This window comes from Apium graveolens, chromosome 1, assembly GCF_009905375.1.
Source record: "Apium graveolens cultivar Ventura chromosome 1, ASM990537v1, whole genome shotgun sequence".
Taxonomy (NCBI): domain Eukaryota; kingdom Viridiplantae; phylum Streptophyta; class Magnoliopsida; order Apiales; family Apiaceae; genus Apium; species Apium graveolens.
Window position 1 is genome coordinate 108,352,080 of NC_133647.1, and position 22,447 is coordinate 108,374,526.

A 22,447-nucleotide genomic window follows, 5' to 3' on the forward strand; every position below is an offset into this window, starting at 1 on the left:
GACACATAACCTTGGAAAGTCCCAGCACGTGAGACACATGCCCAAGCGCGTGATAGAAACAAATGTCATTCATCAATCATGAGCAAAATCAAGACACGTGCCAAGAGATCCTTAGAATATTTCTCAACCACTCCCAAGGTTATGTGTCTCCAGGACCGACCAAGCAGTCCCCCGAGCCAAGCAGTCCAAGCAGTCCCGCGAGCCAAAACAGGAACCGGGCTAGACACCTCTCAACATGTCCCGAGAAGAAATCTTGAAGGAGATAAAATACAAGTCATTTTATTACCCCCGAAACTAATGCAGACTCCTCCGGAGAGCAGGCCTTACAATAGGCAGTGCGACTATCATGAAACACATGACCACAAGACTGAGAACTGTTTATCACTTAAGTACTTCATCGAGGAGCAAGTAAAGAAAGGAAACCTCAACAAGTACTTAGTATGGGAGATCAATCAGAGCACGTGCCAGGAGATCTTAGAACATTCCTCAACCACTCTCATCCTGACACGTGTAAGGCATCCACCCCATCCAGGTATCCTCCGCTCCTAGAACCAACGACTACGATTCAAAGGTGTCAATCCCAAAACCTTATCCTTGGGCTATAAATAGCCCAATAAGGAAAGATTTTGGGGTTAATCATTCTCTTACACTCATATACACACACAGCCACCTTGCAATCCTATCTATCTTTTGCAGGACCCAAACCTCCATTCCGGTGTTGTTTTATAGGAGATCCACAATAACTGCCCCATCACCGCAGCGAAGGATTCAGACATGACGTCGAAGGAGCAGCCCCGCCTCGAGAAGTTATCACACATCATAGAATTTCGAATTGTGGTATGTAAAGGTATAGCTCGATTCACATGTGATGGGACTGGGGTGTAATTTATATTAAAATTAGATTAAATTCAAAATAAAGTCAGACTAAATTTATTGTAATCTTTTCGGCTCATTAATTATTCATTTCTTTTAATTGTAAGAATTTAGAAATATCTTATTGTTAAATTTAATATTTTTGATATAAGTGTATTTTTCAGAAAAATAATTTAATATTTACGTAACTTAGGCATGAAATTATATCAAATATGGTGTTTAGTTATGTAGAAGGGATGGGTTTACCGTCGATGTATGTGGACTATGTGATGGTCATGACCTGTTAAATTTACAATGACTGAACTAAAACTCAATTGATCATTTTTCTAATACAAATTTATATTGGAGCTGATACTTCGAGTCCTAGTTGAGTGATAGTTTATTATTCAGATTTGGTCGGTTTTAATTTATAATCAAATTTAATATATTATATTATTTTAGTAAAATTATTTGTATTAACTTGATTTTCAGGCAATTATCAAGATTACATGTTACAGGTAGAAAATCGGATCTTGTTCTATGACTTTCGGTTCAATTTTTCGGATATGAACCCATTTTGCCAAACAAAGAGGTACCATTGGACTCTGGTCTACATGGAAATGATAAGATATAACCATAATGTATCTACAAAACTCAGGAAAGGATTATATATATTGGAAGCTTTCTAATATATTCAGTTGCTTACATTTTAGCATTATAGGGAAAACTTTTACCCCAAAGTTGACTGGAGTTGCACAGATCGTGCATGTACTACTCTTAAAAAAGTGAACACATGAAGCTCGTGGGAAAGATGATTGTTGAAATTTGAGTTCAGATATAACTTCTGACCTATCTTATCCGTCTTCTGCTACCTCTTCGCTGTTGCTTCCCTCTGTTCTAATCTCTGGCAAAGTCTCAAGATCAACGCGATTCTCTTTAGCCTCCACGGAGATAGAGATATCAGAGTTTTCAGAGGAGTCATATTGAACTTCATCTGTATTTTCAGTATTGGAAGAGTCCGAGTTTTCATATGTTCCATCTGTTCCTTTAATGTTATCTGGATTCTCATTATTTACTTCATTGGTGGTTTCCTCGAGGGCTAGAGAGTCAGAGCCATCTTTGCTTTCAGCCAATACATTGGACCCTTCAACCTTCGTACTGTTATCAAACTCTGATTTCATGGAGGAATCTGTGGACTCTTCTGAATTCCCTTCCACGGTTTTAGATGCATTAGAATTTGATAAGTTTGAATTCACTTGAGTGTTTTGTAGAGTTACAGTAGAGTTAATGGCTTGATTCAGGAAAATTGTCTGAATATTGGAGCCATTTGTAGTCGTCATATCTCTTTCAATGGCATCATGAGCATGACTTAGATTAGACATGTTGATCTCCATTTCATTCTTTACAGATGAACCATTATTATCTGTATTGTTGATTGATCCTTGTTGATCATTAGACTTGAAGCCTGTAATAGAATCAAGAGATGAGTTGCTCTGAGAAACTGAATCATATACTTCAGGCTTATTTTTTTCATCCAATGCTGAAGTTCCATTCCCAGCTGCTTCCACTTCTGGAAAATTTACCACTGTATCATTTTTATTTTCCTCCATGCTATTACCTTTACTTTCATTTTCTAATTTATTTATTTGGCTTCCACTGCTGCTATTTTCATTTTCAGTATTTGTACTTTGTGCATCATGAGTGACAGCGCTAGATGCATCATCTCCCTTGTACTGTTCCTCCCGTGCCTCACGGGTATTCCGAGATCCTTCATCATGAACTTGGTCCTCTATTAGAGGGTCATTCCTTGTTAGAGTATTCTTGTCTTCATCGTTCCTTTCTTCGGTTCCCACCTTAACGGGGTCTTCTTTTTCCTTTTCTTCATCTATGGACTCTTCTTCTTTGTCAACAACTGTATCATCTTTCTCTGTCTCGTGCTGGTTTACCTCATTATCTTGGTCTCCTCTTCCTTTATCTTTTTCTTCAGCTTGAATTTCTTCTTCTTGCTCTTCTTCTACATGATCTTCTGCTACATTTTCTTCTTCATGCTTATCTTCCTCCCCTGTTTCATCTTCACGCATATCTTCTTCTCCACTTTCTTCTTCATGCTCCTCTTCTTTTTCATTTGCTTCTTCATGCCTATCATTTTCTTCACTTTCTTCTTCTTCAGGTTTGTCTTCTTCCATGGTCTCTTCTTCATGTTTAGCTTCTGCTTTGCTTCGTTCTACACGCTTATCTTGCTCTAGGTTTCCTTCTTCATTGTCATCTTCTTCAAGTTCTCCATCATGACTTTCAGAGTCCTTGCTTCTCCCCTTCTCTTGAGGAATAATATCCTTCCTACCTAATTTGAAAATCACACTGTTATCCTCCACATTTAGTGAATTTTTTGCAGTATTTTCGTCAAACTGTTTCCTCTTGTCATGTGAGTGTTTGACCTGGTAAATCAGCCAAAAGCAAACAGCAACCAACACACAAATTTGCAGTACATGCTTCAGCCTAAAACCTTTAGATCTCTGGTTTCTAGTAGGCGAGTGCCTGTACATGTTTAAGAACTTGTCTTCTCCCAAGTTTATACAAAGAACAGATACCTGTTTAAAAATAAAATATATAAATATGGATGAAAAGGGGTATCATAACATAACAAGAGCTAATGACGAACTCCAACAAACAAATACACAGTTGGGCATTATTTTTATAATATCATGAACAGAGTTAGAATGAGTAGATACTTGATACAAGTACAACCATCAAAACATAACATCCAGCGCCAAAATAAATAGATAAATCACAATTGAGTAACAAAGGATATACAATGCCTGTCCTATAAATTATCCATCCCTCCTGTCATTGCATAATGCATATATCATGTGACATAAGTTATTAGGACAGCTAAAGTGAAACTACTTTCCAACAGCTAAAAATACTATTTTTTAACTCAATTTCGAACACCCTAATCTGTAATATGGATTTTTAACTCTTCCCGATCCACCCATCTTAAATTCTTGATACTAACACCCGATAATTACAGTCCTCGCATTTTAATCAAATTCAACAAAGATTTAGATAAAAGTCTGCAATTACCTACACCAACCAACCAGAACAAAACTAAAAAGTATCTACGACAACTCTCCAACAATTAAACAAGAATCAAATTCACAAACTATGGTCATTTCAAATACATTACAAAATCAATCAAATGCTTAAAACCCTAAACACCATTAATACCAAGTCAGTAAAATTCAAAGCCACAATGACTTCCCACACATTATTCTTGACCAATATCAAATCTTTTTGAAATAAGCACAAAACCCGCATCATAAAACACCAAATTAACAACTAAAGATTCAAACTTTCTTCAAATAGGTAAATCAAAAAGTACAGTGTAAGCAATCGATGAATACATACAACTTCCTGTAAGCCAAACTTAAAGTACAAAGTGTGTTTCAGAAACAGAACACACCTGTAGAAACTGGATCAGTTGATAAGTGTTCTGAAGTTAGAAACAGAAACGTGGAATCTGTAATTTCACTCCAAGAATAATGTGCTTTGAAGTGTAATGGGTCTGACTTTTTGTGGAAAAAATAATCAATTATTAATTAATGATGGGCTTAAGCTCTAAAGGCCTTTCCTTTCCTCTCCAGAAAGAAATAGATAAAATTTGCAAGTTGGGATTTGTAAGGTGTAACACCGAAATATTTCGATCTGGGAAAATCCTCTTTTAACACCAAATTTGATTTGTAACTTAAAAAACTTTATTTCATAAATTATTTTTTCGCCCGAGGAGCATTTTCAAGAGGAGTAGTCTATCATTGTTAAGTAAATAAAATTAGCATAAAAATATGTGCGATTATTTATATACAGAAATAATTTCTCGAATAATTTTTTTTATCGTAACTAACCCGCAGCCGCTACCTTTCGGGTGCGCACTGGGTAAATCCTACGGGCTCACGCAATAGCCTGCAAACAAATAAATTTTTATATATACTAAAATAATTTTATAATTAGAAATTTTAAAAATATAATTTCTTTGGGTTATATGCTTTATAGTAATCTTGTAACATCAGTCTAATTAAACAATATATTTTTTTTTTTAATTTTGTTTCATAAAATTTAAATAAATATAAACCAAACTAAACGCACTTAGTTCATCTCATTTAGAGTGGGTTGTGAGAAAGGTAAGATGTACACCTCTACCGTGAAGTGAAGTAGGGATGCTGTTATCCTGAAGGCCCCCGACTTAGTGCGTCAATATATAAGGTATTGTGTGATATGCTCGAGACAATATCTATGCCGATGATATTATTTACATGGGATTTACCCGTAAAAAATACAACCCATTGAAGAAGGAAATGGTTGCCTTTGAAATCCAAACATGTTGTATTAATTCGAATAGCGGTTGATCACGAAGATGTGATTGAATCAGACTCTTAACTCTAACATTGATGTTGTGCTGCCATCAGTTTCATACTTGTATTCTTCCTCCATAGTTATTGTAATGATTCACAGTGATTCAAATTATAGTGCATTGACCTTCATGTTTTTTTAAGAAAATATCTCACATACTCATAAATATTGTACTGGCTATATAAATAGTAATCAATTCCAAAATCTCTCCTTCTTGAATAACAAGGATTTGTGATCATTGATCAATATGAAATTGTGCGTGAATATAATAGTAATTGTTGTGTGTATATAATAAATGTCGCTAACAAAATGAATGGATGAATAGATAAAATATGCAAATGATCGAATCATACATGTTAATCTGAATTAAAAACATATAGGGTTTTACGTGAACTGCACACTGTTATGCCCGCCTTCGGTCATGGGCCCTAAACAGGTCCCCATGGGTGCATTGAATAGTTGAACTCTCATGTGTGGGCTAGAATCATGGACTAATGTTACTTGGGCCAGCACATGCGCGCCAGGCTCATAATATGCGAGCTGGGCTCACACCTGTAAGATAGGCTCATACTTGTCGTCTGGGCTCTCATACGCGAGGTGGGCTCAAGTGGCTTCATGTGAGGTGGGCTCAGGTGACAGTACTCGAGCTGGGCTCGGTTGCCCACACGCGGGCTGGGCCCATAAGCTCACATCTTATGGAGTTGAAGATAATATTGTATTTATTGATTAAAAATGAAGGCGGTACATGACTTGTTCCCCAAGAACTACGTGAGGCTTGATCCCTATAAATAAGGTACGTAGGCACTTGTATGAGACATGAGTCGACACTTGATAGAGAATAACAAACCCTATTCTTTCTTAAGGAGTCAACATACAAGCTCAGCCACCACCAAACGACCTTCCTCCGCCCTCAAACACCGTCCTTGATCCTTGTTTCGCCCATTAACCTCCATAACACTATTATACGAAATTCTCCCTATAACAATTGGCGCTAGAAGGAGGGGTTTTCATCTTGGGGAGAAAGATAACCAAAGAAAGCAAACAAGCGGTGACACCAGGAAGCGGAGGCAAGAAGAAGGACCATAACGAGGTCGAACGCACGCCCCCAGAGAATCAGACGCCACCTCCACCAATTGCGACCGTGGATGGGCAGGCTGTCATGACGTATCTCGAAGGGCTGGCCGATCAGATGAATCAGATCAATGCCCGGATGTCAGGGTAGAGAGAAGCTCGGTCCAGAACGCCAAGCGTAAGGCGCGCCGTCTCAAGGTCTCTCAGCGTAGCTGGAAGGGCAAAGGTCCTCAGAAGAGGCTGATCCACGATTTTGATGATGTGGCAACTGAGACCAAGCAGAAGAAAGAAACATCGCACAAAAAGGAAGATATACCCCGAGGCCATATGAGCGGGGCAGCCAGATCTCTACGAGATCGGGGCAGAAGCCAGCTTCATCTGAGGCAAGGTCGACTAGCGTGCTAGACCGAGTGGGTAAAAAACTAAGTGAGCATGACCTCAGGCTCAAATTAGAGAATTGCAAGAAAGAGAGAGAAGAGAAAGAGCCCATGGATCAGAGAGGCTTGAAAAGAGAGCGGGCAGCGACCCCTCCGGAAAGACGTCAACACACCTCGCCTAGGAGGGAGGAGTGACGTAGACGCAGAGACAATCGTGAAAAGGAGTCGCAAACGCGAGCCGGAGGAGGGGGACGCCGCGAGCGACCTCAGGGCTCACACCATTCGAGTAACGCGGGGGGTGACAGAGAAAGGGAAGTTGTTAGAGTAAGAGACCTAAGAAGGATCTTGGATGAGATGGAGCGAGAGAAGAGGGGGCCCTCGGCCTCAGCTGCCCCCTCTCCATTTACGGCTGCTATCCGATCATCCCCCCTACCTCAGGTATTTAAGCACCACCCCGAACTTCTATTCAATGGCGAAGCCGACCTGGCGGAATACCTTATACAATTTAACATTGAGATGGAAGTCTATCAGGTGCCAGAGATGACCCGCTGTCGACTCTTCGTAGCATCACTCAGAGGTAGTGCCCAACAATGGTTCTCCAAGTTGGGACCGGCTAGCATAAGGACGTGGCGGCAATTGAAGGACTTGTTCGTCAGACAATTTCAGTCCACCCTCCACTACTCACCTCCTGTGGCCACGTTAGCCAACATCAAGCAAAGGGAGGGGGAGCCCCTAGCAGAATACTTTCGTCGGTTTAACGCCGAAGTCCCCAAGGTGAGGGGAGCCAGTGAGGAGACTATCAAGAATTTCTTGATAGCAGGGTTGAAAGAAGGGTCGAAATTCTGGAAGAGCCTCCAAGCGAGTGAGCCGAGAACCTTGGCCGAGTTCTATGAGCAAGCTGAACCCTTTAAGAGGATAGAGAAGTCGATGAGAGAGCTGAAAATCAGCGAGAATTATCGAGATAAAAGAGACCGGTCTTCAAGCCCTGATGAAAGGAGAAAGACATATCAGTGTAGTGTTAGGGCAGAATCACACACTAATAATACACGCAAGTATACGCGTTCGCAAGTAATATAGAATACTTTCTAGTTCGTTCCCACAGAGACTCAGACTAATTATGTTCAATTAAACTCACTCACCAATGTATGATTACTTCTCAATGTTAAGAAAATAACATTTAGATTTGATTAACTAATTATTAACTACAATTAACTACTAAAATTAAGCACTTAATTAACACTTAAATTAACAATATTAAAACACTCATGAGATCACAACTTCATTACTACTCCCTTCAATAGTCATTGTTATTACCCTTAGCATGTAATAGTGATGATATTAATCGAATAACACGAAACTGATAAAAGCCAACTTTCATTGTACTAATACCATTCTACCAAACATCCACAATTAAGATAGAAGTTGAATAGGCATCAATTATGTTGAGTCCCTATATGTCTACAGAAATTGACAACATAATGATTTAAGAATAAGTTATTCCTTTTGATTACACAGGGTAAATAAAACGGTTAGAGTTACCCACTAATCATGCAAAATCTTACATGAACCTATGCTAGCATGGCAAGTTCTAAATCTCAAGATCCACCGTCGCTTCACAAGAGATTAACACCCTATCTTATATGTTCGCGACGCACATAAGACGAATTCGCACAACCAATACTAGATATCATACAATCATCACACACTAAGGTATTAAACAACTAACTAAAGAATTCCATAGTAAATCCGTTACGACCCCATGATCACGATTAGCCCATAATAGCACTCATCGTCATCATAGGTTCATATGAAAACATGATAAATAAACACAAGAGAATAATAACTAAACTAATTATATTAAACCAGAGTACGTCACAAGAGTAAATAGGTTCAAAGCAAAGAAAACTAGCATCCAACGTTACAACGAAATAAAGAATCATAAGAAATTATGCTTCCTCTTCGTTGCGGTATGCTAAAATGGTCTTCTTCCTTATCGCCTTCGCTCCTTGATTAATACAACGATCCAACCTTTGTGAAATGTCTCTAAAATGTACTTATATAGGAGTCCCATAAAACCCAGATTACTCAGAAGTTGGAAGCCAAACAGAAATAGGAGTCTAAAATATTTATTCTGAATTCACGACCCTGCGCGGCCGCTCAGCATAGCTGAGCGGGCGCTCAGTCCCTTTCTGGAAAAATGATCTGTTTGCTCCGTTTCTTCACTGCAATCTGCTCCTCTCTTCCCACTTACAATGCTAAACACATGCCAAGGCTTATTATTGATGAATTCTCCCCCAAAATGCAACTAATACCCTGAAATGCACAAACACTAGAAAAACGCATCAACTACACAAAATACTTGATTTCAAGACACCAATTTAAGCTATTATAAGACGTTCTAAGTGGTATAAAATTCCACTTATCACACCCCCAAACTTAAATCGATGCTTGTCCTCAAGCGTCACAGACTCAAAAACAAAATAAAAACATGCATGAATGCAATCTATATGAAATGCAACGATCCCCCTTACTACGACCAAACCAACCACCTTACGACATCTCAACAAATGCAATTAGGCGACTAAAGATCAATCAAATCATGCAAACTAAAATACAGCCAGAAACGTGGTGTGTGCAGATGCTTAACAGATATGCTTCGGAACTAGATTAATTATCATGACTCAACTATCATCAAGGCAATCACATGATTATACAAAGAATAAAAATTCTAGGCACAAAGTGACTTATAACACTACAAGAATCCTGGAGCTTATTACGGAATCATGCTTTTTATTTATAACAACAATGCTTATTTGACCGTGCAATGAGCGAGGTCCACAAAAGACTTATACAATGGCATCCATGTAGCGAGCGTTAGGTTAGCGGATCCCAGACTATAAAAGCCTTAGGTCACTAGGCACAAAGTCCCTAAGAACTTAATAACTCGAATACCAAAGAGCCCACTCGTGATCAATTATGCATTAACTCTTTATTTTATTTTTTTTATTTTTTTTTCTTTGTTTTTTTTCTCTTTTTTTTTCAAAATTTCTGAGCAAGTGTGCTTCGCTCCATCTTGCTCAACCCTAGACTACTCGCATAAACATACGAGCCGACTACTAGCCATTTGACGCATAGCCACAATTAGCAACGAATTCCATTTTTTACTCCATTTTTTTCTTTTCATGCCTTTATCACTAAGAACCTATTATAAATTCTAAGCATAATAAATAGATTAACCTCGAAAATAATCAGACCATAACAACCATTTAGTCCTTAAGAATTCTCTAAGACTTAGTAAAAATACTAGTGTTTCTAGCATGCATATCAACCTACACGACTCAACATCACTTTAACGCTATCACTACACTCGCATCGACATCACAAATCAATTGGTAAATTAGCGCAAAAGGGATCATGGCATATGCATGAGATACATGACATGATAAACAAATAAAGCTATAAATAAATAAAAAAAACTATATGGCAAAAATTATGCAATTATATGAACTAAACTATCATGAATATGTAACTATATGACACACACACAAAATATTCCTTAACTACCACCCCCAAACTTAAAATCTTCACTATCCCCAGTAGTAGAAAGGAACACAGGGTATACCTACTCGGAGAGATCATCATCATCATCAGCCTCAGAGGGTGGTGTATCAGGAGGCGGATATGCAGAGTCCTCACCAAAAACTGGCCACTGGATGTCAGCTCCAAGGCCTCGAAAAGTGGTCCCTAGTGCAAGGGTGAGCTCCTGAGTAAACCTGCTCTACGTCTCGTACATAGCATCCATCCTCCGTGACAGCCTCCTATACTGGGCATCAGCCATCCCAGCACCCTCCTGAGCTCCAGAAGAACCAGCCTCATCACGTCTTGGCCTCGCCATGGTAGCACCTCGTGCTGGACGCCCTCCTGGAAGACGATAACCCAGCCCATGCTCCTCAGGCTCACCACTGGTCCACTCCTGCATTGCATGCAGAGTCCCGGAGTCAATAGGAGCAGCCGGCAACTGCAACTGCTCATGAGACGACCACTGAACTCCCACCGCTCGACAAAGCTTGGTAACCGTAGATGCATAAGGGATGTTCATGTGCTTAGCTCCCCTCAAAAACTTCAGAATTCCCTGGTAGATGAACTCACCAAGGTCCACATAATGCTCCTCATTCAAAATTCCCCACAACAATTGTGCTCTCTCAACTGTGACCTCATGTGCATGCGAAGAAGGCAAAATATTAGCACAAATAAACGCATTCCATGCACGGGCATACCTGTTCATCGCGATCACCGGAAAGTGACGATACTCATTAGTTCCAATCTTGAAGGTCCATATTGTGCCCGGCCTACAGAGAGTAGCACATATCAAATCTAAGTCAAAATTCTCAGCAGTCTTCTCGTTCCAGTTCTCCTCCGTGGGCTTCCTCTATCTCTGCCCAATCACACGGCGAATCGCCGCAGGGTGATAATCCACCGTCATCCCCCGGACCACAGAATACCCATTGTTCTCGGCCTTCACGTTCGCATAGAACTCGTGAACCAAACTCATCGGCACTGCTTCAGGTGACTCACAAAAAGCTATCCACCCCTTCTCAAAAATCATAGGTAACAACTCATCATCCCTCCCAGATGGTAAGAATCCCCTCTCCTTCAAAATTGGCTTCCCCAAAAGCCTAGTGTACTCCTCCTCAGCAGCCCTATCATTCAAACGAGGCCTCGCAGCAGTACCCCTCGAGGAATCAGCAGTAGGGACAGTGCTGCTGCTATCGATAGTCCTTGCTCTCTTGGGTGCCATCGAAACTGAGTAAAAGTGCTTGATATTTGTGTTTTTGTGTTTGGGAGAGAGTTGAAGTGTTGAAAGTGTATGGGAGATATATGGGATAAGTGTATGTATATATAGGGTATGGATTAGGGTAGAATTTGATTAGGAGTGGGTTTAATGGTTAAAATTATGGGATAATGGGGAAATAGGTCGTGGGTTTATGGGCTGTATTTTGTGTTTTTATTTTTCTGATTTTTTTGGTTTTTTAATGAACAAAAAAAATTTCTCCCAGTCGGCCCCTGAGCGGCCGCTCAGGGGGCTTCTGGAAAAAAAATTTCAAGCTCTTTTTTTCTGATTTTTTTGTGGTTTTTGATAGGCTATTAACTTCTAAGGGTTCCTGTAACAACAAATCATGGGTTTCCTCCCACGAAGCGCTTCTTTTTCGTCATTAGCTTGACGCTGCATACATTTCCTCAAGTTGACAATAAAACGGCACTAACCACTTCCCGGTTTGCCGTGTCTCCATAGTAGTGCTTCAAACACTGACCATTAACCTTGAATGTTTGGTCCGGATCATTCTCAAAAATCTCCACCGTTCCATGTGGAAACACAGTTTTGACAATAAAAGGTACAAACCACCTTGATTTTAACTTCCCAAGGAAAAGTCGGAGACGAGAGTTGAATAAGAGAGCTTGTTGCCCCGGCACGAATAACTTGGGATGTAGCTTCCTATCGTGCCACCTTTTCACCTTTTCCTTGTACATTTTGTTGTTCTCGTACGCTTGGAGTCGAAATTCATCAAGTTCATTAAGCTGAAGCATTCGCTTCTTTCCAGCTGCACCTAGATCCAGGTTCAACTTCTTCAATGCCCAATATGCCTTATGCTCAAGCTCCGCAGGTAAATGACATCCCTTACCATACACCAGTTGAAACGGGGACATACCAAGTGGAGTTTTGTATGCTGTTCTGTAAGCCCAAACAGCTTCATCGAGCTTTAAAGACCAATCCTTCCTTGACGGACAAACAACCTTCTCTAAGATGCGCTTGATCTCTCTGTTAGACACTTCCGCTTGACCATTTGTTTGCGGACGGTAGGAAGTAGCAACTCGATGATTCACTTGTAGCGCTGCATCATAGAAGTGAACTTACGGTTGCAGAAATGCGACCCTTCATCACTTATGATTACTCGTGGCGTTCCAAACCTTGTGAAAATCTGCTTATGAAGAAAATTCAACACTGCCTTTGCATCATTTGTCGGCAGAGCTTTGACTTCTACCCATTTTGAGACATAATCGACTGCCAGCAAGATGTACTGATTGTTGCAGGACGATACAAAAGGCCCCATGAAATCGATTTCCCAAACATCAAAGACCTCGACTTCAAGCATAACATTTAACGGCATCTCATCCTTTCTCGTAAGATTTCCCACTCTTTGGCAACGATCACTCCTTAAAACAAACTGATGAGCATCCTTAAACAAAGTAGGCCAGAAAAAACCTGCTTGCAGAATACGAGATGCCGTCTTCTCACCACCATAGTGTCCACCATAAACTGTGGAGTGGCAGTCTCGTAATATCCCCTCCGTCTCACAGAATGGGATACATCTCCTGATGATCTGGTCAGCTCCCTGTCTAAACAAATACGGTTCATCCCACATATACCACTTCACCTCATGCAGAAACTTCTTCTTTTGAGCTGTGGTCAAATTAGGAGGCATTATATTGCTGACAAGATAATTCACAATATCTGCGAACCATGGCTCTTCCTCCTAAACTGCGAACAACTGCTCATCCGGAAAAGATTCGTTGATCAATGTCTTATCATGTGAAGTAGACTCGGGATTCTCCAATCTAGAGAGATGGTTAGCTACTTGATTCTCAGTACCTTTTCGATCCTTGATCTCTAACTCAAATTCCTGTAGCAAGAGCACCCAACGAATGAGTCTCGGCTTCGAATCCTTCTTGGAAACTAAATAACGAATGGCCGTATGATCAGTGAATACTGTTACTTTTGTCCCAAGCTGATAAGATCGAATTTTTTTGAAACCGAAGACTATAGCCAAGAGCTCCTTCTCAGTAGTGGTGTAGTTCATTTGGGCCCAATTTAAGGTCTTGCTAGCATAGTAGACCACATGAAAGAGATTATTCTTGTGCTGCCCAAGAACTGCGCCCACCGCATAATCACTCGCATCACACATCATTTCAAAAGGCTCTGTCCTATCAGGTGCTGGAATAACTGGTGTAGTGATCAAACTCTTCTTAAGAGTCTCGAATGTCGTCAAACATTCATCATCAAATTTGAAAGGCACATCCTTCTCAAGCAAGTTGCACAGCGGCTTAGATATCTTCGAAAAGTCCTTGATGAAACGCCGATAAAAACCCGCATGACCAAGAAAACTACGGATTCCTTTCACAGAAATAGGTGGTGGAAGATTTTCAATGACTCCCACCTTGGCTTTGTCCACCTCAAGACCCTTGCTAGAGACCTTATGCCCAAGAATAATGCCTTCACGCACCATAAAATGACATTTTTCCCAATTTAGCACCAAATTAGTTTCCACACACCTTTTGAGCACTGCACGAAGATTATTCAAACATTCATCATACGAATGTCCAAAGACGGAGAAGTCGTCCATGAACACCTCGACATTATTTCCAATCATGTCAGAGAATATAGCCATCATACATCTCTGAAAAGTGGCCGGTGCGCCACATACCCAAATGAAACTCTGCGAAAAGCAAACGTGCCAAATGGACAAGTGAAGGTAGTCTTTTCTTGATCCTCTGGTGCAATACAAATCTGATTATACCCTGAGTAGCCATCCAGAAGACAATAATACTCATGACCAGCCAACCTGTCAAGCATCTGATCAATAAACGGAAGCGGGAAGTGATCCTTCCTTGTGGCCTTGTTTAATTTTCTGTAATCCATGCATACTCTCTATCCTGTGACTGTTCGAGTGGGGATGAGCCCGTTCTTCTCATTTGCTATCACAGTGATACCTCCTTTCTTAGGTACACATTGCACGGGGCTCACCCAAGAACTGTCAGAAATAGGATAAATAATTCCTGCATCCAGCCACTTCAGAATTTCTTTCTTCACCACCTCTTTCATGATAGGATTAAGTCTGCGCTGTTGCTCAACAGTCGGCTTACTACCCTCCTCTAGCAGAATCTTATGCATGTAATATGAAGGGCTGATCCCTTTGATGTCTGCTATGGTCCATCCAATAGCCGATTTGAATTCTCTCAAGATCCTTAAGAGCCTGTCCTCCTCACTACCTGAGAGGTTAGATACAATAATAACAGGTAAAGTAGATGCATCACCTAAAAAAGCATACCTCAAGTGTTCAGGCAATGGCTTAATCTCCAAGGTGGGTGCTTCCTCAATTGATGGTTTGAGCTTTCCTTCAGCATTTTTGAGGTCAGAAGTACCAAGAGATTCAAACGGCATGTCTAGCTTTCACCTCCAGGGAGAAGCATTAAGATATTGTAGTTGCTCATTGCCATCCTCGTCATCACTGTCAAAATCCCCCACTAAGGCTTTCTCTAATGCATCAGACATTAGCATATGATCGAGTTCTGAAGTAACCGCAGAATCAATCAAATCCACTTTTAAGCACTCATCATCTTCTGTAGGGAATTTCATTGCTTTGAATACATTGAATGTCACATCCTGATCCTGCACCCGCATAGTAAGTTCACCTTTCTGCACATCTATCAAGGTACGACCTGTAGCCAAGAAAGGTCTTCCCCAGATTATGGAAATCTTCTTATCTTCCTCGAAATCCAGAATAACAAAGTCTGCAGGAAAAAAGAGCTTATCCACCTTGACTAGCACATCCTCCACCATGCCTCTTGGGTAAGTAATAGAACGATCAGCCAATTGTAGAGACATGTAGGTGGGCTTTGGATCAAGCAAATCCAACTTTTTAAAGATCGATAACGGCATCAGATTGATGCTTTCTCCCAAATCACAAAGGCACTTGTCAAAAGACAACTTGCCAATGGTGCAAGGAATGGTGAAGCTACCTGGATCTTTAAGCTTTGGAGGTAACTTTTGTTGCAGCACATCACTGCATTCTTCCGTTAGAGCAACGGTCTCAAGGTCATCCAATTTCATCTTCCTTGAAAGAATACTCTTCATAAACTTCGCATAACTAGGCATTTGCTCCAGAGCCTCAGCGAAAGGTATATTGATGTGAAGTTTCTTGAACACCTCCAGAAACTTACCGAACTGCTTATCCAGCTTTTGTTATTGCAATCTCTTAGGGAAATGTGGTGGAGGATAGAGCTGTTTCTCCCCTGTATTACCCTCAGGCAGAGTGTGTTCAACAGTAGTCTTCCTTGGTTCAGCCGCTTTCTCCTTTTGCTTAGCTTCTTCATCTCCAACTTCAGCTTCTCCTTCTTTTGCTTTTTCAGCATCATCAACTTTTCCAGACCTTAAGGTAATAGCTTTGACTTGCTCTTTAGCTTCCTTCCTGCCTAGCACTTCAGTATATTTGGAAAGTGTGCCAGGTTGACGATTGAGCACTGCATTGGCTATTTGACCAATTTGATTTTCCAAGGTCTTGATCGACACCGCCTGACTCTTGCACAACAGCTTAAGTTCCTCAAAATCAGCACTAGTGAGTGCAGCTGCACCTCCCTGTTGAGGATATAATTGCCTTTGAGCATATTGTTGCGGTTGCTGGAATCCAGCTGGATTGAACTGCTTAATCACACCTTGCTGATATGGTTGCTGAATAGCATTCTGATTATTACCCCAGCTGAAATTTGGATGATTTCTGTTGTTAGGATGATAAGTAGCTGGCACAGGCTGCTGTTATCGTTGATAATTGTTCACATACTGAACAGATTCATTAACAAGAGAACACTGATCCGTAGCATGAGAACCTGCACAAAGCTCACACACCATAGCTATCTGATTGATTCCATAGGTGGCTAGAGAATCGACCTTCATAGACAGCGCTTGGAGCTGCGCTGCAATAGCGGTTGCTGCATCGACTTCTAGAATACCTGCTACCTTCCCAGGCATCATCCTTTGAGTTGGGTTTTGATGCTCATTTGCAGCCATAGTCTCAATAAGATTATAAGCCTCAGTATAGCTTTTGGCCCACAAGGCGCCTCCAGCTGCTGCATCGAGCATGGGCCGAGATTGGGCCCCTAAACCATTATAGAAACCAATGATCACCATCCAATCGGGCATTCCATGATGTGGACACTTTCTCAACATCTCCTTGTAGCGCTCCCAAGCTTCGCACATAGATTTTGTAGGTTGCTGCGCAAACTGAGTAAGAGCACTCCTCATAGCAGCAGTCTTTGCCATTGGATAAAACTTCACCAGAAACTTTTGTGCAAGATCTTGCCAAGTAGTGATGGACCCAGCTGGTTCAAAATGTAACCAGTCCTTAGCTTTATCCCTCAGAGAGAATGGGAAAAGCCTCAGCTTGATAGCCTCATCAGTCACACCATTATATTTGAAAGTATTGCAGATCTCGACAAAATTCCTTATGTGCATGTTGGGGTCTTCAGTCGCAGCACCTCCAAAAGAAACAGAATTCTGCACCATCTGAATAGTGCCCGACTTGATTTCAAAAGTGTTAGCCTGAATAGCCGGATGAAGAATGCTTGACTGAATGTCATCAATTTTAGGCCGAGAAAAGTCCATAAGAGCTGGATCTGACGGAACAATACGACCACCCATGATTACTGGCTCTTTCTGCTCACTTCCTGAATCCGAATCTTCAAAATCTATTTTCTCCGGAATATTAAGAACTTCGTCTGTCTCCTCGGCTATATCTAAAGTCCTCTTGCGAGTACGAGAACGAGTTTGCATAAACGCTCGCTAAAGTACCTGAAACACAACCGGAAACGATAAGTACACACGTCTTAATCATTGAGTTCTAATGACCAACGATGGTAAGTACATAAACTAAACAAATACGCCGAGTCCCCGGCAGCGGCGCCAAAAACTTGTTAGGGCAGAATCACACGCTAATAATACACGTAAGTATACGCGTTCGCAAGTAATATAGAATACTTACTGGTTCGTTCCCACAGAGACTCAGACTAATTATGTTCAATTAAACTTACTCACCAATGTATGATTACTTCTCAATGTTAAGACAATAACATTTAGATTTGATTAACTAATTATTAACTACAATTAACTACTAGAATTAAGCACTTAATTAACACTTAAATTAACAATATTAAAACACTCATGAGATCACAACTTCATTACTACTTCCTTCAATAGTCATTGTTATTACCCTTAGCATGTAACAGTGATGATATTAATCGAATAACACGAAACTGATAAAAGCCAACTTTCATTGTACTAATACCATTCTACCAAACATCCACAATTAAGATAGAAGTTGAATAGGCATCAATTATGTTGAGTCCCTATATGTCTACAGAAATTGACAACATAATGATTTAAGAATAAGTTATTCCTTTTGATTACACAGGGTAAATAAAACGGTTAGAGTTACCCACTAATCATGCAAAATCTTACATGAACCTATGCTAGCATGGTAAGTTCTAAATCTCAAGATCCACCGTCGCTTCACAAGAGATTAACACCCTATCTTATATGTTCGCGACGCACATAAGACGAATTCGCATAACCAATACTAGATATCATACAATCATCACACACTAAGGTATTAAACAACTAACTAAAGAATTCCATAGTAAATCTATTATGACCCCATGATCACGATTAGCCCATAATAGCACTCATCGTCATCATGGGTTCATATGAAAACATGATAAATAAACACAAGAAAATAATAACTAAACTAATTATATTAAACCAGAGTATGTCACAAGAGTAAATAGGTTCAAAGCAAAGAAAACTAGCATCCAACGTTACAACGAAATAAAGAATCACAAGAAATTATACTTCCTCTTCGTTGCGGTGTGCTAAAACGGTCTTTTTCCTTATCGCCTTCGCTCCTTGATTAATACAACGATCCAACCTTTGTGAAACGTCTCTGAAATCTACTTATATAAAAGTCCCATAAAACCCAGATTACTCAGAAGTTGGAAGCCAAACAGAAATAGGAGTCTAAAATATTTATTCTGAATTCACGACCCTGCGCGGCCGCTCAGCATAGCTGAGCGGGCGCTCAGCTTCCTGCGCGACCCTTTCTGGAAAAATGATCTGTTTGCTTCGTTTCTTCGCTGCAATCTGCTCCTCTCTTCCCACTTACAATGCTAAACACATGCCAAGGCTTATTATTGATGAATTCTCCCCCAAAATGCAACTAATACCCTGAAATGCACAAGCACTAGAAAAACGCATCAACTACACAAAATACTTGATTTCAAGACACCAATTTAAGCTATTATAAGATGTTCTAAGTGGTATAAAATGCCACTTATCATGTAGCTCAAGCCCCAAAAAGTCTGCCCGAGGTAAAGAGACAAACAAAGATTCGGGGAGACCTTATACAAGCAAATGGCAGACACACACCCCTCTGGTAGCCTCTATCGACCACATATATGCTACCTATGCTGGGAAGGGGGTATTCAGGAAGGCAACCCCTCTCACAGACTATAACAAGAGGGACACTTTGAGGTATTGCGCATACTATGAGGCCACGGGGCACGGTACAGCGGATTGCAGACAATTAAAGGATGAAATTGAGACGCTGATAAGGCAAGGGAAGCTGACAGAGTGGGTTATCAAAGAGGTTCGCAGGCACAGAACTAATTATTATATCATCCCTCCTCCACCCCTGGAAGATAAAGAGAGGGTACCTCGGGCCGGAAGCATTCAAATTATTCTAGGCGGGTCTCATATTGGCGGAGACAATCGGAAGGTGATGGACAGGTATGCCCGAGAAGCAAAGGACAAGCCCCTCACCAACGTCAACCATTTAAGCCAAAGGTCCCCATACAGATGCCCTGGTCATAAAAATGAAGATTGGGACAGTGAATGTTCACCGGGCAATGGTGGATACCGGGAGCTCAGCTGATGTTTTAACTTATGATGCATACAAGAAGCTAGGATTGTTGGATAGAAAGCTAACCTCAATAGGGGGACACTTGTACGGGTTCACGAGAAACTCGATCGGGGTGAAAGGGATAATTCGGCTCCCGGTGACCATAGGAGAAGAGCCTTATGTGGCCACCCAGATCGCTACATTTACAGTAGTAGATCAGCCTTGTGCCTACAACGTTATAGTGGGAAGAACCCTTATGAGGGCAATGAGGATGGTGACCTCAATCCACCAGATGACGGTAAAATTCCCAACCCCCATGGGGGTCGGCTTCCTGAAGAGCTATCAATATGAATCAAAGGTCTGTTACAACCAGGCACTCAGGGCAGCCGAGTCAGGAAATGCCTCAATGGAGATAGCTATAGCGGGTGAGTGCGACGTCCCTATAGAAGAGGCAGAGGGCAGGAAGAGAGTACGTCCTGAGGGACACGAGACTTGTAACTTGATTTCAATCGAGGAGTTGCCCGAGGACTATTTCGAACACATGGGGATTCAGGTGGAACCGCGCCCAGGGGCCTTGCTAATGGAAGCCTCTCAGCCCATCATGTTGATACAAGAAGGGATTGTGGAGGAAGCGAGTGATGAAGAAGAGAGCCCGGAACAAATCGCTGCAAGGCTCAGGAAAGGGAAATGGGCATGCGAAGAAATGACAACAACTATGGATCTTCCCAATGGGATCACTCGTACTGTCATTACGACCTCTGAATGCTTAATAAATCCGGCCCGAGTCTATCAGCCCGAGCTCGAGGATACGGAGGTTTTGACAATCAAGGCAGTAGGAGAAACTAGGGAGGCTCGAGCAGACTTAGACCCAAGAATGCCCCCAATGGTTGAGAGGGCTGGGGCCGCAGAGGATAAGATCCCGATCTTGGCAGACCCAAATCATCCCTCCAAGGTACTCAGAATAGGCTCTAACTTAAGTCCTGACTTGAGGGAAGATCTAGCCCGATTCCTGAGGAGAAATTTGGATGTCTTTGCATGGTCACACTCCGATATGATAGGGATTAACCCGAATGTCATGTGCCATCGGCTCAACTTGGACCCAAAAAAGAAGGGGGTCAGACAGAAGAGGCGGCCGATTAGTGGAGAGAGGGCAGAGACCCTCAGAGAGGAGGTGGATAGACTGATGGAGGAAGGACTTGTAAGGGAAGCCTTTTATCCCATGTGGCTGGCCAATCCCGTGCTTGTCAAGAACCCCAATGGTAAATGGAGGACGTGTGTGGACTTCACCGACCTGAACAAATCTTGCCCGAAGGATAGTTTTCCCCTACCCTGAATCGACCAGCTAGTTGATTCCACGGCTGGGAACGCATTGCTTAGCTTTATGGATGCTTATTCGGGATACAACCAAATCCCCATGTATGTGCCAGATCAGGAGCACACCTCCTTCATTACCAATCGGGGCCTCTACTATTACCCCGGGATGCCCTTCGGGCTCCTTAACACTGGGGCAACGTATCAAAGGCTGGTAAACAAGATGTTCAAACACCAGTTGGGAAAAACCATGGAGGCCTACGTAGATGATATGCTTGTGAAGTCAAAGGAGGCAAAAGATCATGTCCTCCACCTATCAAAAATGTTCCATATCCTGAGGGAGTACAAAATGAAGCTCAACCCCCAGAAATGTGTGTTTGGGGTCGAATCGGGGAAGTTTTTGGGATTTATTGTCAACCATAGAGGCATTGAGGCCAATCCCGCTAAGATATGAGCCCTACTCGAGATGAGATCCCCTCGACGGGTGAAGGATGTTCAAAGCTTGACGGGGCGAGTGGCTTCCCTGAACCGCTTCGTCTCAAAGTCCTCCGATAAATGCCAGGAGTTCTTTAAAGCAATTAAAGGAGTGGGGAGGAATTTTGAGTGGACAGAAGAATGTGAGGAGGCCTTTCAGAACATAAAGAAGCATCTCAGCAGCCCTCCAATATTGTCCAACCCAAAGGCAGGACAAACTCTGATCCTATACTTGGCTGTCTCCGACTTTGTAGTAAGTGCGGTATTAGTCCGAGAGGAGGATGGTATCCAGCTCCCGGTATAATATGTGAGTAAAAGGCTAGCCGACGCCGAGACTCGGTACACAAGCCTCGAAAAGCTAGCATATGCTGATCCTGGCCTCCCAAAAACTCAGGCCCTATTTTCAGGCATACAAGATAGAGGTGCGAACCTCCTACCCCCTCATACAGGTGATGCACAAACCAGAGTCTTCTGGTCGAATGTTAAAGTGGACAGTTGAGCTCAGCCAATTCGAGGTGGATTATAAGCCAGGGAACGCAATCAAAGGTCAAGCCCTGGCCGATTTTGTGCTAGAATTTCCTCCACATCAGGAAGTGGAGCCGGGAGCCCTTGTTGTCATACCTAGCACAGAGGAAGTTGGGCTGGAGAGCCAAAATAGTGCCCCATGGTGGAGCCTATTTATGGATGGAGCCTCTAATGGTGATGGAGCAGGAGCTGGAATTGAGCTAATCAGTCCAGAGGCGCACAAGATCAGACGTGCGACCCATTTGGCCTTTAATGCAACCAACAATGATGCTGAGTATGAGGCCCTGATCAACGGTCTCTGTAATAACCCCAATTTTTGGAATTTTTGAAACCCTTATGAATAGTGATTTTGCTGATTATGCTGAATAAGAAAACTTTTCATACCACACTATGTAGGGGTTCTTTTATTGATCTTCTGAGATCTTATTAGTACTCTATATGGTATATAAGTGTATGTAAAGATCGTCAGAATCCAAATTCGAACACCTTGATTTTTCCCGGAAATCTACCAGATACAGAAAGAATTGAGTATAAGGTAACAGAATAAAAAAGATTTAAATTCGAGGATTATATGAGAGGATCATAAAAGGAATATAATGTATTGAGAAAGGTTAAGGAAACCTAAGTAATAAGATCCCGGGTATGATCCCTCAAACGATAAACGAAAACGAAAGTTAAGCGAACCGCATAACAGATCAGCGGTCATTAGCC

At 41.6% G+C, this 22,447-nt stretch overlaps 2 protein-coding genes and 1 non-coding gene across 4 annotated transcripts; 2 read left to right on the top strand and 1 right to left on the bottom strand.

Moving 5' to 3' along the window:
- Positions 1 to 1,506: 1,506 nt before the first annotated feature.
- Positions 1,507 to 4,546, bottom strand: LOC141665639 (uncharacterized). Of its 2 annotated transcripts, none has more exons than XM_074471628.1 (2): positions 4,313 to 4,546; positions 1,507 to 3,440 (listed from the first exon to the last, which is right to left on the bottom strand). In XM_074471628.1, exon 2 carries the CDS (start codon positions 3,393 to 3,395, stop codon positions 1,707 to 1,709), a length of 1,689 nt encoding a protein of 562 aa, XP_074327729.1. In that variant the 5' UTR covers positions 3,396 to 3,440; positions 4,313 to 4,546; the 3' UTR covers positions 1,507 to 1,706. The 2 variants fall into 2 exon arrangements, with proteins under 2 accessions (XP_074327729.1, XP_074327734.1); XM_074471633.1 differs by having other exon boundaries at positions 4,258 to 4,546.
- Positions 4,547 to 7,058: 2,512 nt separating this feature from the next.
- LOC141697053 (uncharacterized) lies at positions 7,059 to 19,459 on the top strand. Its single transcript, XM_074501268.1, has 2 exons — positions 7,059 to 7,756; positions 18,871 to 19,459. The coding sequence occupies exons 1-2, from the start codon at positions 7,059 to 7,061 to the stop codon at positions 19,457 to 19,459; spliced, it is 1,287 nt and encodes a 428-aa protein (XP_074357369.1).
- On the top strand, positions 16,676 to 16,782 carry LOC141680002 (small nucleolar RNA R71). Its single transcript, XR_012558224.1, has one exon. It is a non-coding gene; the product is annotated as a small nucleolar RNA R71 (small nucleolar RNA).
- Positions 19,460 to 22,447: the final 2,988 nt, after the last annotated feature.